This window comes from Sparus aurata, chromosome 10, assembly GCF_900880675.1.
Source record: "Sparus aurata chromosome 10, fSpaAur1.1, whole genome shotgun sequence".
NCBI lineage: Eukaryota > Metazoa > Chordata > Actinopteri > Spariformes > Sparidae > Sparus > Sparus aurata.
Window position 1 is genome coordinate 9061535 of NC_044196.1, and position 16300 is coordinate 9077834.

Below are 16300 nucleotides of genomic sequence, written 5' to 3' on the forward strand. Positions count from 1 at the left end.
CCTGATCGATGGCTCGTCTATACCCAATGACAGCGAGTGCCAGAGATCAATGAAAACAAGCGCTGTGATCGATAGCACAGCAGAGAGCGAAGAAGAAACTGAGCAGGAACAGATTTTTGCCTCGATTCATATTCATACCGCTCGGTTCAGGTTAAAGACGCCACATGGAGCGTTCATTGACAACACGTGTCATCACGATGTTGTGACCTCGAGATCGTCAACAAATGAAGCTCATCCTCCATAAATCCTGTTTCCACCTGTCGCCATGTGGAGCTGCTTACAAAACAAACTATTCATCTCACTGTGAGTTTAAAACGTTTTCAGCAAAGTTTAACTACCTGGACGTCTGAAAACAAAAGCTAGCTTAGCATTAGCCTGCTGCTGCACCTGTAGACACACCTGTGTGACCGAAGACGGTGTTGGAGATGATCTTTTAGAGGAGGTCTCACCTGTGGAGGAAAACTGAACTGAACTACAGTGATGACACTGCCAAAGATCCTCTATTGATTCTCTCGGGACGATGGTTCACTCTGGACAGATTTTAGAAACCAAACTTTGTACCAAACTGGATTTCTCTGTTTTGTTATTTATTGTTGAATCACTGAAGGCTGGTGTGTGTTTTAAGCTGCAAAAAGCCATAAATTACAATGTTTATGACCATTATCTATACATTGTTTCATGTATTTTGTTGTTTTCATACACTTATTCCTCAAATAATGTGTTTAATTCACATTATTACTCATATTTGTCATCACGTTTCTGGTTTCAAATAGTTTTACTGTTTATATTTTGTCTTATTATCAGCTGTGAGCATGTTAGCATACTGATGTTAGCATTTAGCCCTAGCTTCACAGACAGTGGCTGTAGGCTCCTCCAACATAAATTAACCTTTTCTGTCAGGGTTTGTTAAGAGCCTCATCATCATCATCATCATCATCATCATCATCATCATCTGTTCTTGCCCTTTAGCGACTCAATGCTAGTGATGCTACTTCTTAGAATTGCTGTTATTAACCAACATGAATGATGCCAAAAGTACCAAAACAGAGCACAGCTGGTAAAAAACTGAGTCATTCTTCACACTGCAGAGCGTATCGAGGTCCTGCTGATGCTTCAGTGGCTCTTCAGTCGTGTCCTGTGTGTGAGCTGAGTTATATAACAGGGGTCACTCGCTACTACTGTAACACACAGTCACACATAAAGAGGACGCCATGTCACCAGGAGAGACTCAGCGCGGGGACAAAGTGTGAAAGCAGGCGAGAAAATAAGACGATATGCAGAAGATGTGAGATATTCAAGACTAAGATCGCTGTAATATGAAAGAGACGGAGTGAAACGTCCTCGTACTGGAGCTCCGTCTCCATTAATCTGTATTCATGTCAGAAAACTGAGGCGTGGAAGTCTATTGCAGCTCGTTCAGCCCGTCAGGAGAGTCCCCTGCTCCATCATCAGCTGCTGGAGTCACGACCGACTCTCCGGCTGCCAGACGACGGCGTGTTTGATGGAGTTTACGTTCCCGTCAGACTGATGAAGACAAACTGATCAGCTGCGTCGACTCATCCTGATGTTTACTACACTGTTAAAACTCCAGAAGGTCGATGACACAGTCGGAGAGGAATAACCATGAATCACTTTTTAAATCAACAGGTTTAAACAAGTCGTAATGCTGCTTTTTAATACGTTTTATAAGCATATATTTAAACTATTACCTTGTTATTACGACAACCAATTTAGAGTTACTCTACACCTCTTGGTTTTTAGAGAAAATGACATCACAAGCCCAAAGTTTTTTACCAGCCACCCACCAAACTCCATTTAATTTTCTGTGTATTTAAAAAAGGAAAAGAAAGTCCAGTCACTGTCATGTTTTCTGTGTTATTAGCATTCTGCATTGTTTGTTTAAATGACCTTTTAATTTAAAGGAACAGTTCAACATATTGTATTCAACTAGTCATGTTATCATCTATACAATCCTATTTTTTAAAAATGCAATCAATTAATTGTGTGTCAAAATATTATTTTTATCATCGTTTTTATTGCTTGTATTATACATTTTAAATATTTTTTCTTTGTTATTTGATCTCAACACTTTAATGCTTATTGCTTCTATTACACCTCCTGGTTTTTAGAGATAATAACCAGAAAAATCCAATCAGAAGTTTTTCCAACAGCCGCCCACCAAACTCATTATGTCATGTTTCTTTGTATTTAGCTCTCTGCATCAGGCCATTTGTTAACATGTATCATATTCATCTTATTATTTTTTAAATTCTAGTCTACTTTTAAATTGCTTGTTTTATATTCCTTGTTTACTGCTGTTTGCACCGGTTTAACATTTTGTGACGTATCTGATTTTATTGCATTTTGTTTGTTTAATTCGTCTTTTTTGTACTGTATGATACTATAATCTGTGAACCACCTTGTATGGTTTGGTTTTAGAAATAAAGTTCATTATTTTTATCATTTTATTATCATCCTCTGCTATTTGAACTATCCACTTTATTGTCATCTTGGGGATAAATGTTTTCCTTTACTAAATCTAAATATTGTACCACTTTGAATTGCCTTTTCTTTGTTTGAAAGGTGCATTATAAATAAAGTTGTATTCATTTGATGGACTGAAAAGAAGGCTACATGAGAAGATCGGTGCCAACTACAGCCGGCAGACGGTTAGCTTAACTTAGCATAAAGACTTTAAGTGTGGGGAAACTCTGACTAAATGTTATAAAACCCACTAAAGCTTCTAATATCTGCTTTGTTCAAAAATGTTTTGAGAGGGTTTCTGCTCGGATTAACATGAAGTGTCTCCATTTGTTATGGTTTTATAAAATAGTCTTACAGATTGTACCTTTACAGATCTCTTTAGAATTCACCTCAGACTCAACTGACTAAATAATTATTCAATTCAATTTTCTGTGTACTAAAAAAAGGAACATTAAGTGATTAAGACATGTTTTCTTTGTATTTAGCTCTCTGTATCAGGCCATTTGTTAACATGTATCATATCCATATTATCATTTATTCAATTAAATTCTACTTTTAAATTACTTGTTTTATATTTCTTGTCTTCTGCTGTGTGCACCAGTATTATATGTTGTAAAGCATCTAATTTTATTGCATTTTGTTTGTTTAATTTGTTTTAATTTATTATTATTATTATTATTATTATTATTATTATTATTATTATTAGTATTATTTTTATTTTTATTATTATTATCCTCTATTATTTGAACTACCCACTTTATTGTGATCTTGGGGATGAATTTTTGCGTTTAAATCTAAATCTAATCTAAATTTTGCACCACTTTGAATTGTCTTTAATTTGTTCGAAGGGTGCGTTATAAATAAACTTTTATGCATTGATGGATTGATACTGGTAAAAAAAAAAAAGGCTACATGAGAAGATCGTTGCCAACTACAGCCAGCAGATGGTTAGCTTAGCTTAGCACAATGACTGTAAGTGAGGGGGAAACAGCTAGCCTGGCTCTGGCCCATTTGTTATGGTTTTACAAAATAGTTTTACAGATTGTACCTTTACAGATCTCTTTAGTATTCAACTCAGACTCCACTGACTTAATGAATACACAACAATAAAAACATTACTGACTGTGTTTAAGTATAATCAGCTTGGATGAGACTTTGTGTGTCCGTCCAACACTCGTCTGTGACTGAACCACGTTAGACGACGACCACATTCACAATGTGAGCGTGTCGTGTTGAAGCCCTGCAGCGCCGCCCTGTTGAGAGCCACTCAGGATTGATGGAGCAATAAAAACACCCAGCAAAGAGACACATACTGTCACTGAGGGCAGCTGGAATATAGACAATTACTCTGTATACGGTTTGTGGAGTAGCAGAGGGCGAGAGCGTGGGAGGACATGGGGAAGAAGAAAACAGGGAGAGAGAGATTGATGGTGATGCATTAGTATGCATGGTGGCACAGCAATATGTTCACTACGTCTTCATAAAAACACAAATATGAGGAGGAGGACCGGAGCAAGACGAGGAGAGAGCAAAACAGACGAGAGGAATGAAAGACAGAAAATGAACGGCTGTGGTTTTTATCTCTCCTGCTGCCGATCGATTTTCTTGTTTCAGGAGATGAATCGTCTGCGACCGCAGCACACAAACACAAACACTTCAACCTCTCTTGTTTCTTTAGAGGCGGGCAGAGCGTCGCTGTCAGCATCGATATGTCAACCTGTCATTTCAGCTGCCAAACTGTGCTTTTATTTTGAAAGGGGAGCGCAGGGTCACAGTGTTAGAGTCATTAGCATGCAGACGGAGCTGCCGGATGTAAATAAAAACTGACCTGAAACTGAAAGAAAGCCTCAAATAACAGATACACACAGATAATATCTGATATAAATATGTCATACTGCTGCGTTATTATAATCACTGAATCTAGAATTAGTGTTCAACTTAGAGCTAAAAAACAAAGAAAGTCTTAAAAACATACAACAATACTGAATATCCATCACTGATGGTGTTTATTTGATGTGTCGTTATTTAGATAGTGGCTTCTGTTCTTTTTACTCCAAACAAAGGTAGCTAAATGCTAGTTAGCATTACTCAGCCAGTGTGTAAATGATACTGATATCTGCCAATCACAGGCACAACAAAGCAATTGTTGCCATAACTGATAATCGAGCTACCTTCACTTGCTAAAAGCTAATATTGCTAACATAAACTTTAAAGTCAGCTTGTTAAACTGGTAAAATGTCAATTTTTGTGACAATATGGCGGAGAGATGACTGTTGAGTGAGATTTCTGATCAATACTCATCAGTAATGTTATCAATGTCAGTAATGTTAAGTTTAGAAAATGACATAATTTTGCCGTAATGAGTCTTTAAAACCAGGAACGACAACACTCTCACGATACAACGATCACCAAAATCTAAGAGGATCAACAGTCTCATATCATGATAACTAAATAATAACGATATATTAACCAGCCCCATGAAAAATGTATAATATATTAATATCATGGAACTCTCCTACAGTCAAAATGTTTGGCTCCGCCCCCCTGATGTTTAAACCAACCAATGAGAGCGCTTCTGTCCGAGGGAACCTGGCGACAACCCTCCAGCGTTCATTTATTTTTAAAAGGATTGTGAGAGAATGAGTTCCTTCAACGAGTGATTGATGCAGCCACGTCAACGACACTAAAGGCAGCGGACAGCGACGAGGTCAGAGGTCAGAGGTCAAAGGTCCTGCAGAGGTAATCAACGTGATGAACACACCTGAAAGTGAAGGCAGAGGACACAGCGAGGAACACTCGGGTCTCCCTCCGTCTGCCTATCCGTCACGTGTGCTGCCCTCAAGGTTGATCAATTATTGAGAGAGCCAACCAGAGAGCAGCGTGTGTGTGTTTGCATCACGCCTGCTCCCTCTTCACACGTGTGTTGTTGCCACGACAACACCGTCTATAGAGCTGGAGAGGGGTGTGTTTGATCAAGAGGACAGATCGACTCAGGCGCTTCTGTTTCGTCTTTATTCAAACCGTCGTCTTCTCGTTCGTCTCTGCTGATGCTTCACGTCATTGATTCATACATTGATTTTAAATTTGACAGAATTAATTTACTTTGTCAGCTCCGATGTCGTTCTCTGCCTCCGTCTTCTCCTCTCACTCACTCCAGCATTTCTTTTCTCTCACCGTGAATCTAGAAGTCGAGCTGCAGCGACCGTTCGTCAATCAACTAGTTGATCAGGACCAAAAGAATTGCAAACTAATCATTTTCAGTCGCTTTAGAAACTCTGATGAGCATTTTTTTCTGCCATGTTTTGGACTAAAAGATTAATCAGCACATTAATCAATAATGAAAACAGCCAGTATCTCACAAATGTCTCTGATTTTATGTCAATATGGACGACGTCAATCAAGTCTGCACACTGACTGAGTAATAACCTAGCTAACGTCTGCTCAACGTAATGAGATTATAAAATGATTATTTATGCATGTATGAATCAATATAATTATAATAACCCTCAATTACAGTCAACAGACGAAGCTGATTGATTAACTCCCATTATCTTCGCTCCCGCTCGACCATCCATCAACATTTAAGAGAATTTAAGAGGAAATTTAAGACCGTCCAGTTAGTTCAGCGGTGAGGAGCGTACAGCCACGTCTTACAGCTGATCATTACGTCGAGGATTGGCTTCTTGAGTTCTGATTATTGAGTTTCTTGACTCTCATCATACACGAATGAATCGATTGAGCTAAAATTCGTACCACATCAAACAACGCTGCACTTAATTTAACATTATGCTAATGACTTTCTGAAGGTTTTAGACAAGCTGTTAGCTTAGGCTACAACTTATCGATCGGCTGACTGGTGCCGGACGAAACTCTTATCTTCTCTGTCAGAGATCTTATATTGATTTGTTTGGGAAGAGGATTCACTCTGGATATATTTGAGAAACTGAAATTTGTAACACACTGGATATCTGTTGGTAGGCTGGTGTTTTTTATTCTAATGTCACTCTTGAATCTTTACTTTTGTTGAATATTATATGAACTTGTCTAACCCCTGAGAGATACTTTATTGATTTGATGTGATATTCTAATAATGGCACAGCTGTCAATACTGACAACAGATGTTTGAAGAGAGTTATACAGCTGAGGCTGATGGGAATGGCATTAGTTTTACATGTGTTGAAGATAAATGTCACTGAGTGTTTCTGCTTTGATAACAACAAGACATGAATATAAATCTAGAGAAACTATCTTGTACTAAATAAAAATGGATAAACATTGATTTAAACTATGTGGATCAAACACCACTCAGTCGTTGATCAGGTTACAGATGTTCCTCCTGTGTCAGACTGGAAGCAGGAGAAATTAAATCAAGTTAAAGTGATTCACATGTTGGATGTGAGGGTGAGATGTCAACAGTGTGATGGCGGCAGGCGGGAAGCGAGGCCCGAAATAGATCTGTGATTCAACAGGAAAGAGAGAGGAGGGGGCGGCACGAGACGTCAGAGACCGGTAACTCTGGAAACCGCCACACACCCGGTCCACATTTATCTATCTGTGTTTGAACCTGACTCGCACCATCGAGCCGCTGTGATCTGGTTCATCAACATGGTTTATTCATGAGGCGGCAGAGAGCGGCACCAACAGAACCTGTGAACGGCGGGAACAGGGTGGATGTGGTGCGGCAGAGGTGACGGGTAATTACAGACGATTACGTGCAGCGGCGGAACGACAAAACTTCACAACAACGCAAAGTAATTGCAGGTTAAAAAATGGGAAAATAACGGTGAAAACAGTCATTATGGAATTAAGAGTCATGTCGCCTGAGTTCAGCTTGTTTCTCTTCACATGGAGCCGCTTCCTGTCGGCTGCCTGAGGAGGAACAACTCGTTCACTCTCCGCCCACCATCTGTTGTCACTAAACTCTCAAATCAAAGCCTCTGTTATTATTCAGGTTTACCTACAAATCCTCAACGTTCTGCATTCAGATTACAAACACAGAGCACCACAGAGGACGGAAACAAGCCCAGAGACCGGCTCGTGGCGTTGACACATTAAATGCATCACCTCGAATAAACTACAGAATTAATCTGCCAGTTTAACATCCAAAATAAAATCCATGCATTAGAAAACGTTGCCCCATCTTCAACTTCTGACGAATGTTCGCTTATAAACTTTGACAAGACAACGGCATAAGTAGATTTTCGTCAGGCATACGTAGGGACGGCTATCATTAAAGATATTTTCACTACCAGTACTGTCAACTTGACTTTAATACCGGTTCCTGAATGTTACTTATGTCGATAATAATTTTATGAACTTTGTTTAAAGATGAGATAACATTACACAGGCTCACTGACACTCGAGAGATCAACACCTTAGTTATCGCAATTTGGTGTCACAATTTAGTATCGAATGACAAGACAAAAATGACACTTGATAGTATCGTATCGAAGCTTGTTATCCAGCCCAATAGGTACGAGAAATGTTAAGCGACTGTCCACGAGTCATCGGAACATGGTTGGTGTCAGACTTATAAATATACAATAAGAAACTTCCCAAGTGAAGTCTATGTGTGGGAAACACCGTACGAGAAAGAGTGCAGCTCCGATAATTTAAAATTAATGTGTGGTGGCCGCCATAAATAAATTAATGTATAAGAAACACTGCTGAATGCACTTTTTGTGTCACTATAACAGCTATTTTGGCTCCCCCCCCCCCCCCCCCAAGTTGATTGCCCAAATTTAGCAAAAAAGGCCTAAAATAATGAATTCCTACCAAACTACAGCTATATCAATAACTGCGCATATGTTGCCTGACATGAAGACATTATTATGAGATTATAAACATACATACAAGATGCTTAGGGTAATGTCTCTATTTCTTCTACTCTGAGCAGCTTTAACAAGCTTGTCAGTAAGACACGATTATCTCTGTGCTGTGATGTGTTTTTATTAGTTATTTAATAAGAAGGTCATTACGAATGAGCGCTGTTTCTTTCCAATCAGGGTTTATTGGGACTGCGCTCTCAGGTGTGTGCTGTGGCTGTCGCTGGTGACGCAGCCAATCAGATGTGATCTCTCAGAGTGGGAACATTAAAACTTGATATGAGCGCCGACTTCCCGTCCGCGGAGACTTGAATCTAGGACACATCTCAGCGTGTGTGCGTTGGTGCGAGCGTACATGTGGCTCTCGTGTTTTTCACAGATGGATAAAAAAAAAACTGGAGGCGGCGCGAAGCCAACTGCAGTGAGGTCACACTGCCCCAGACCAAGATGGCCACCGCTGCCAGCAGGGGCAGGAAATGGGACACCTCAGTAAACCTGGCTGAATAAAACATGAGAGGGAGAAAAAAGGGATTGAGCTCAGAGGTACACGACAGGAAGAGACTAAAGAGGGGAGAGAATGAGGGACAAAACGTCAAATTGGGGGAATGTGATTGGATTCAGTTCTCGATTTTAACATTTTGTCAGCACATCTGGATCAATAAAGATCAACAGATGGTTGGTTTTATGTCCTGACTACTGTCATTTACACGTCAAACTCTTCTGTGATAACTTGGTCAACAACAAATTGACGTTATCCTGGCGGCTTCTTACAGGTTTGAGTTTGAAATTCAGTTTGTTACAAAGTTCTGTTTCTAAAATCTGAACACTCTCCCCAAACAAGTCAATAAAGGGTCTCTGAAGAAGAAAATCAGTGAAACATCTGGTCTTTGTTTACACAGGCTAAATGTCAAGCTAGCTGTTTTAATTGTTGGTTTGTTTTTTGTCATTTTACTTTAGAATTTGAATTGTGACACTTAAAAAAAATACATAAAAACTATTAAAATCGATGAAAAGCAGCAAATCTTCACATTTATGAGTCTGGAACAAGAACATTATTTACGTTTTTAGAGACTTAATCGATGATCCACACAGTTCATTATCCTGTCAATCAAATAATCCTTATAAAGTGCTTGAGTTAAAGTCCTCAGTTACTTTCCAGCCCTGTGTTTTCTCTTCAGGATGCTCGGTGTCTGCTGCTGCTGAACACAGTATTTCCTGTTCTGTTCTGTTCTGTTCTGCTGCAGTGACCCAGTTTCCCCCTCAGGGATCAATCAACATCATCTCCTCTCTATCAGCAGCGCTTCATCTGATAAGCACAACAAATGTGCAGGAATTTGTCCTTTTGACAGCCAGAGACGAAAGACAGACGAAGGAAATTAATCTTCAGAAATAATCCTCGTCTTCTCTCGGTGTCGATATGTTTTTTTTGTTTAACGACATTATTGCAGCTCTCAGGGTCGTTTTACTGAACGAAAGTGTGAGAGAAACAACACTCAAACAGTGGAGGACACAGACGCAGAAAAAATAAGTTTTTGACTATATTTAGCTCATCCATGCAGCTGTTCAGCTCCCCAAAATAACATCAGCACAGACGTTACATCATATATTTAGGTGTATAATGAGACAGTTTGTTATCTAAGGCTGCAATTAATGATTAATCTGCCCTTCATCTTCACGTTTAATAGATTTAAGAAGCTGGACACTGCAAATGTTTGACAATTTTGATTGAAATTTTGCAAAGATTTTCAGCTGAATCGTTTGTGTGGCAATAAAAAAGCTAAATGCAACAAATCTTCTTGCTGCGCCTTCTTCTTCTTGTTGAAAAACCTGCCAAAGTGATGCCGAAACAACAGTCCAAAACCCGAAGACTCTTTCTTTACTGTCAGAAATGACAAAGAAAAAGCAGCCTTCACATTTGAGAGGCTGGAACCAGACAATGTTTGACTTTTTTGCAGAAAGACTGAATCGATTTCTTTCTTTGTGATTTATCTTCATTAACTGATTGATTTTCTGCCCGAATAAACTAAATCTTGGACCTTATTTTCCTCGGAGAACAGTTTGTTTACTCACTTTCACTAAAGTTTGTATTATTATCTCATTTATATTGTAAATTGTAACATTTGATTTAGTTGCTTTGCCCCAAAATAAGGTTTAAATTGCCTTTTCCCTCGCAGGATTCACAAACTTTATTCAGGGATCATCCGGAGCTTTCTATTTAAAGTCCATTTGCAGCCACGCCGGGTTCGTTCAAACCCTCCTGAATCTCAGGTGTGCTCTCGCGTCAGTGCAGCAACATGATTGGCTGAAATGTTTCACAGTCTGGTTTTGGACGGGGTGAGAATGGACATTGGACCTGCTACGTTAGCATGTTAGCATGCTGTCATCGAGCCTCACAGAGCTGTCAGCTGTGAAACAAAAAAGGTTTCCAGGCTGTGTTAAAAGCAGACAGCGGTCACATGAGGAGAGGAGGTGGTGTAATGTGTTTGGGTGGAGTGAACAGATGTCAGGTCGGTCTCATACAGCCACTGTCTGTCTGTCTGTCTGTCTGAGGCTCAAAAGGTCAAAGAGATGCCTCGTAAATCTGCTTCTGTTCCTGTCAGCTGCTTTAATTCTGAAGGGAAACCTGTCAGCACCTGTGGGCGCTCTGCTCTGTCTGCACTGTTTCACATTTTCTCCGGTCGGTGAGGTTGAATTTAAATGTATTCAGCCCCAAAAATAATCTGAGGAAGTGTCGGGAGAGATGGAAGGATGTTTACAGGGATGATACCGTAATGGAGGGATGAGATGGAGATGGATGTGAGTGCGATCAAATGAAGACAGGAGGAAGGAAGGAAGGATAATAAATGTAAATGTAAATGGAGGAACAATGGACGGATGTAAAGATGATGAAAGGAGGAGGGACGACTTCAATCACATGAGGACGAAATGAAAGAGGGATCATTGTGGAGAAAGACATGGAGGGATGTTTCCAACAACAGAAGAAGGATAGAAGGTATAATTTCAGGAAAAAGAAAGATCGTTGGAAAAGGAGGGATGAAGGAGGAATGGAAGTAGACGAAAGAGGAAGATGCAAAGATGGAGGAGTGTTTGACGGACGAATGATGGAGGGATGTTGATGGATAGAGTGACGAAGACAGGAATGTAGAGAAGATAAAGATGGAAGGATGAATAACAATGAATGATGGATGCAGTAGTCAAAAAGTGAAGATGGAGGAAAGTTTGGAAGGATGACAACAGCTGGACGGACAGATGTAGAGGAGGGTGGAAGGACATGAAAGTTGGATGGAGGAAAAACAGATGGAGGGATGTAAACATGATGGAGGTATCACAAGGGAAAATAAAAGGATGGAGGAAAGTTTAGAGGGTTGCTAGAAGATGGAGGGATGAATGTTGGATGGATTATTACAGAGGGGAAAGAAAAGATGGAGGAGTGATTACAAGAAAGTTTGATGGATGAAAAATAGATGGAGAGATGTAAAAAAGATGGAGGGACATTAGGCGGTATCACAAATGAACATAGAGGAACGATGGAGGGATGGAAGAAGGTTTCGAGGGATAATAGAGGAAGATGGAGAGGTGGATGATAGAGTGATGACAACAGAGGGCAAAGAAAAGATGGAGGACTGGTTACAAGAAAGATGGATGGATGAAAAACAGATGAAGGACTGTAAAAAAGATGGAGGGATGCTAAGCGGTATCACAAGTGAAAAATAAAGGGATGGAGGAAAGTTTCGAGGGATGCTAGAAGATTATGGAGGGGTGAATGATGGACAGATGATTAGAGAGGGGAAACAAAAGATGGAGGACTGATTACAAGAAAGATGGATGAATGAAAAACAGATGGAGAGATGTAAAAAAGATGAAGGAATATTAAGCGGTATCACAAATGAACATAGAGGAACGATGGAGGGATGACGGAAGGTTTTCGAGGTGGATGATAGAGTGATGACAACAGAGGGTAAAGAAAAGATGGAGGACTGATTACAAGAAAGATGGATGGATGAAAAACAGATGGAGGAATGTAAAAAAGATGGAGGGATGTTAAGCGGTATCACAAGTGAAAAATAAAGGGATGGAGGAAAGTTTCTAGGGATGCTAGAAGAAGAATGAGGGGTGAATGATGGAGGGATGACTACAGAGGGTAAAGAAAAGATGGAGGATTGATTACAAGAAAGATGGATGATGAAAAACAGATGAGGGATGTAAAAGAGATGGTGGGATGTTGAGCGGTATCGCAAATGAACATAGAGGAATGGTGGAGGGATGGAAGAAGTTTTCGAGCGGATGCTAGAAGAAGATGGAGGGGTGGATGATGTAGGGATAGCTACAGAGGGGAAAGAAAGGATGGAGGACTGATTACAAGAAAGTTTGATGGATGAAAAACAGATATAGAGATGTAAAAAAGAAGGAGGGATGTTAAGCGGTATCACAAGAGAAGAATAAAAGGGATGGAAGAAGGTTTCGAGGGATGCTAGAAGAGGATGGAGAGGCGGATGATGGAGGGATCATCTACTAACAGAGAGAAAGGAAGGAAAAGAAAGATGGATAGATGAAAAGAGAGATGATGGAATGTTAGAAAAAATGGAGGCACATCATAAAATCAGACGATTAGATATAAGGACAGTTAGGATGATTGTAAACAATGATGGATGGAAGAAAAGACAGATGGAAGGACGCAGAGAAGACGGGTGTAGCATCAAGGAAGGGGAGATGGAGGGATGGAGGAGCAACAAATGTGGGTGTAGAAGAAGAGAAAGGGTTGACAGAGGGATGACATCAGAGAGGGAAAGAGGTGGAAGAGAAGATGGAGGACAAGAAAGATGGACAGATGTGAAGGAGGATGGAGGGAATTCCCTGTTGCGTGCTGCAACAGCCAATCAGCTCTCTCTCTCTCGCACACACACAATTTAAACTCATACACTGTTACGTAACATCCTTTCATGTGTGTGTATGCTTGTGTATGCGTGTGTGTGTGTGTGTGTGGAGGGGGGTATACCCCGCTGCTGAATTCACACCCACGCGAAAACACCGCGAGACAACAGGCTGTGTGTTGTGTGTACATCACGTTTGTGTCGGGAGAGAATAATAATCACACAGATGTTTCATGTTAACTTAAAAAAAATACAAATCAGATTTTTATAACCCGGATGTGAAGAATTATCTAGAATCTGAGTGTGAATGTCCTCAAATTACGACTACGGGTCCTCAAAGGGGACACAAAGCAGAATTAATGGCTGTTTTTACAGACAAAAATCACGATTTATTTTCGTTCTACCTGTAATGGATCAGTGCAACACACAGTTTCACCTGAACACACTCATTTATCTGTTAATTTGAAAGCTTAGTGCGGTTAAAATTCGATTACGGTTAGTCAAAGGGGACAAAAAAAGCAGATTTTAATGCTGTTTTTCCAGATAACATCACGATTTCCAATGATGTTGGAAAGAAGGGATGCGATCAAACTCCACAGTGCCTCCGTCTAATATTAATCTAGAGGGTTCCTCGAATATTAAACACGAAGAAGCAGAAGAAGAAGAAGAAGAAGAAGAAGAAGAAGAAGTGTAGATAACAACACAAACACAAACACGTACCTGGGTGGCTTTATGGAACTGCTTTTTCAACCCCGCGACAGACATCACTTCGGTGGCGGAGAAAAAAACCAAACGGTCGAATAAGACGTTGAAGATTTATATATATATGAACGAGACCGAGCGAGGCAGCGGGAAATGGCGGTAAATCCTCCGGTTAACGGTCGCCAGACGTCGGTACTGTCCGTTTGTTCAGGTGTAACTGGTGTCGGAGTGTGAAGGCGATGACTGCCAGACCAAACCCAGCTGGACCTATTTCAGTCCGACAGAGCGAGTCCAGCAGGAGAGAGAGAGCAGAGACCGTCTACTGAGAGGAGGTGTCACCACGTCCGGCGGCCGCTGACTCCATCTTCCTCTTCTTCCTCCTCCTGTTCCGTTGCTGTGGTTACGCGCGCTCACCGCCCGCTGAAACGGAGGAGAGCAGCAGCTTGTCTCACAAACGATCTTCGGCAGGGAAGCGAGCGTCACGTTGCCTGTGACGTCAACGCGTCGCACCTCCGTCGCACCCGCCCACTAGCCTTCCACGCTAACCTGACGTCGGACCGCGCTCTCGTGCTGCTTTCAGAGGATAAATAATGAGAGAAATAATTAACGGTGTGTTCACGTGATCAAACAAACGTGACGGCGCGAGACGGCACATCTGATTATGTAATGAGGGAGGAAATATATAATGAGGCAGAGGAGAAAGGAGAGGCGTTCAGGGGCTTCAGGGTTTCAGCACCACGGACAGCTCATTAGGGGGCTAATGCTGCATTCAAATGCAGCCGGGAAATGGAAACATTTCATTCAAATAGGAAAAAAACACAAAAAGACGATGATGATGATGTAGCGGGCTCATAGAATAATGAAGCGATGACGTATTGTTTTAGTGTGTGTAAGTCATGGACTCAAGTTAAATCACTTGTAGTGTCAGGGTGGACAGGGTGGTCGGCAACACTGGGGCCCCACAGGGGACTGTCCTCTCTCCCTTCCTCTTCACTCTATACACCTCTGACTTTTGCACTGACTCCTGCCACCTTCAGAAGTTTTCTGATGATTCAGCAATAGTTGGCTGCACCGAGAAGGGTGATGAGAATGAATACAGGACTGTTGTGGGTACCTTTGTGACTTGGAGTGAACGGAATCATCTGCAGCTCAACGTGACAAAAACAAAGAGGCTCATAATGGATCTTAGGGGGCGAAAACAACAGTGACCCCTGTTTCCATCCAGGGTGTCCCTGTGGACACTGTTGAGGAATACAAATATCTGGGGGTGAACTTTAATAATAAGCTGGACTGGACAAGAAATACTGAGGCGGTCTATAAAAAAGGCCAAAGCAGACTCTTTTTCCTAAGGAGGCTGAGGTCATTTAACATCTGCCGGACAATGCTGAGGATGTTCTACGAGTCTGTTGTGTCCAGTGCGATATTCTTTGTTGGCACATGTTGGGGCAGTGGGCTGAAGGTCGCAGATAACAACAGACTGAACAAACTGATCAGAAGGGCTGGTGATGTCGTGGGGGAGGAGCTGGACACTCCCACGACTGTGGCAGGGAGGAGGATGCTGTCCAAGCTTCAGTCCATCTTGGATAATGTCACACACCCTCTTTACGACACACTGGTCCAGCAGTGGAGCACATTCAGTGGAAGACTCCTCTCACCCAGATGCAACACTGAGCGCCACCGGAAATCATTCCTGCCTGTGGTCATTAAACTTTATAACACCTCCCTTAGAGAGTCAGACACCCCTCCTTCTGTAACCTGACTCAAACATGGACAGTCATTTCTTTTTTGCAGTTCTTGCACATTATTTAACTGTATATTTGATCTTGTAGTATATAATATATATATATATATATATATATATATATATATATATATATATATATATATATATATATATATATATATATATATATATATATATATATATATATTCCTCTTATAGATGTTGCTTGTATAAATTATGTTACTTGTATATCTGGAGCTTGTAACAAAAATAATTTCCCCCTGGGATTATAAAAGTATTTCAAATTCTGATTCTGATTCTGTGTTGATATCCCAGCCTCCCTTCACAAATCAAGTGATTTTAAGAGTTGTTGTGTCGTCAGGAGAAACTTAAACACTGTATAAAACGGCTACAACAAATTCTAATTCCTTGCTGCCTTCCTGTTAATTCGGCATTAAATACAAAACATTTAGATGTTTCTTTCTTTGTAAAAAGTGTCTGTTTCTTGTGTTTAAAGTTCCATGTCTGAAAGTGTTTCTTATCTCCCAGCAGCTGTTTGAACACACTGTTATGACTGATTTAACTATTTACACCACATTTATAAAGGATACAACATAATGACTGTAAACATATCAATTTTTTAAAATACAGTAACTTATACAGGCTGCTTTTGTGGAGAAAGAAAAATAAAGTCA

At 40.6% G+C, this 16300-nt stretch overlaps 1 protein-coding gene across 1 annotated transcript in view; it reads right to left on the reverse strand.

The window, feature by feature from the left end:
- LOC115589621 (endophilin-A1-like) overlaps positions 1 to 14266 on the reverse strand; it is a 35587-nt gene extending 21321 nt beyond the window's left edge. Inside the window, exon 1 of the mRNA XM_030430632.1 lies at positions 13901 to 14266. Coding sequence (XP_030286492.1) covers positions 13901 to 13945 — 45 coding nt within the window. The 5' untranslated portion in view covers positions 13946 to 14266. The remainder of the gene's footprint in view (positions 1 to 13900) is intronic.
- Between the last annotated feature and the right edge of the window lie 2034 nt (positions 14267 to 16300).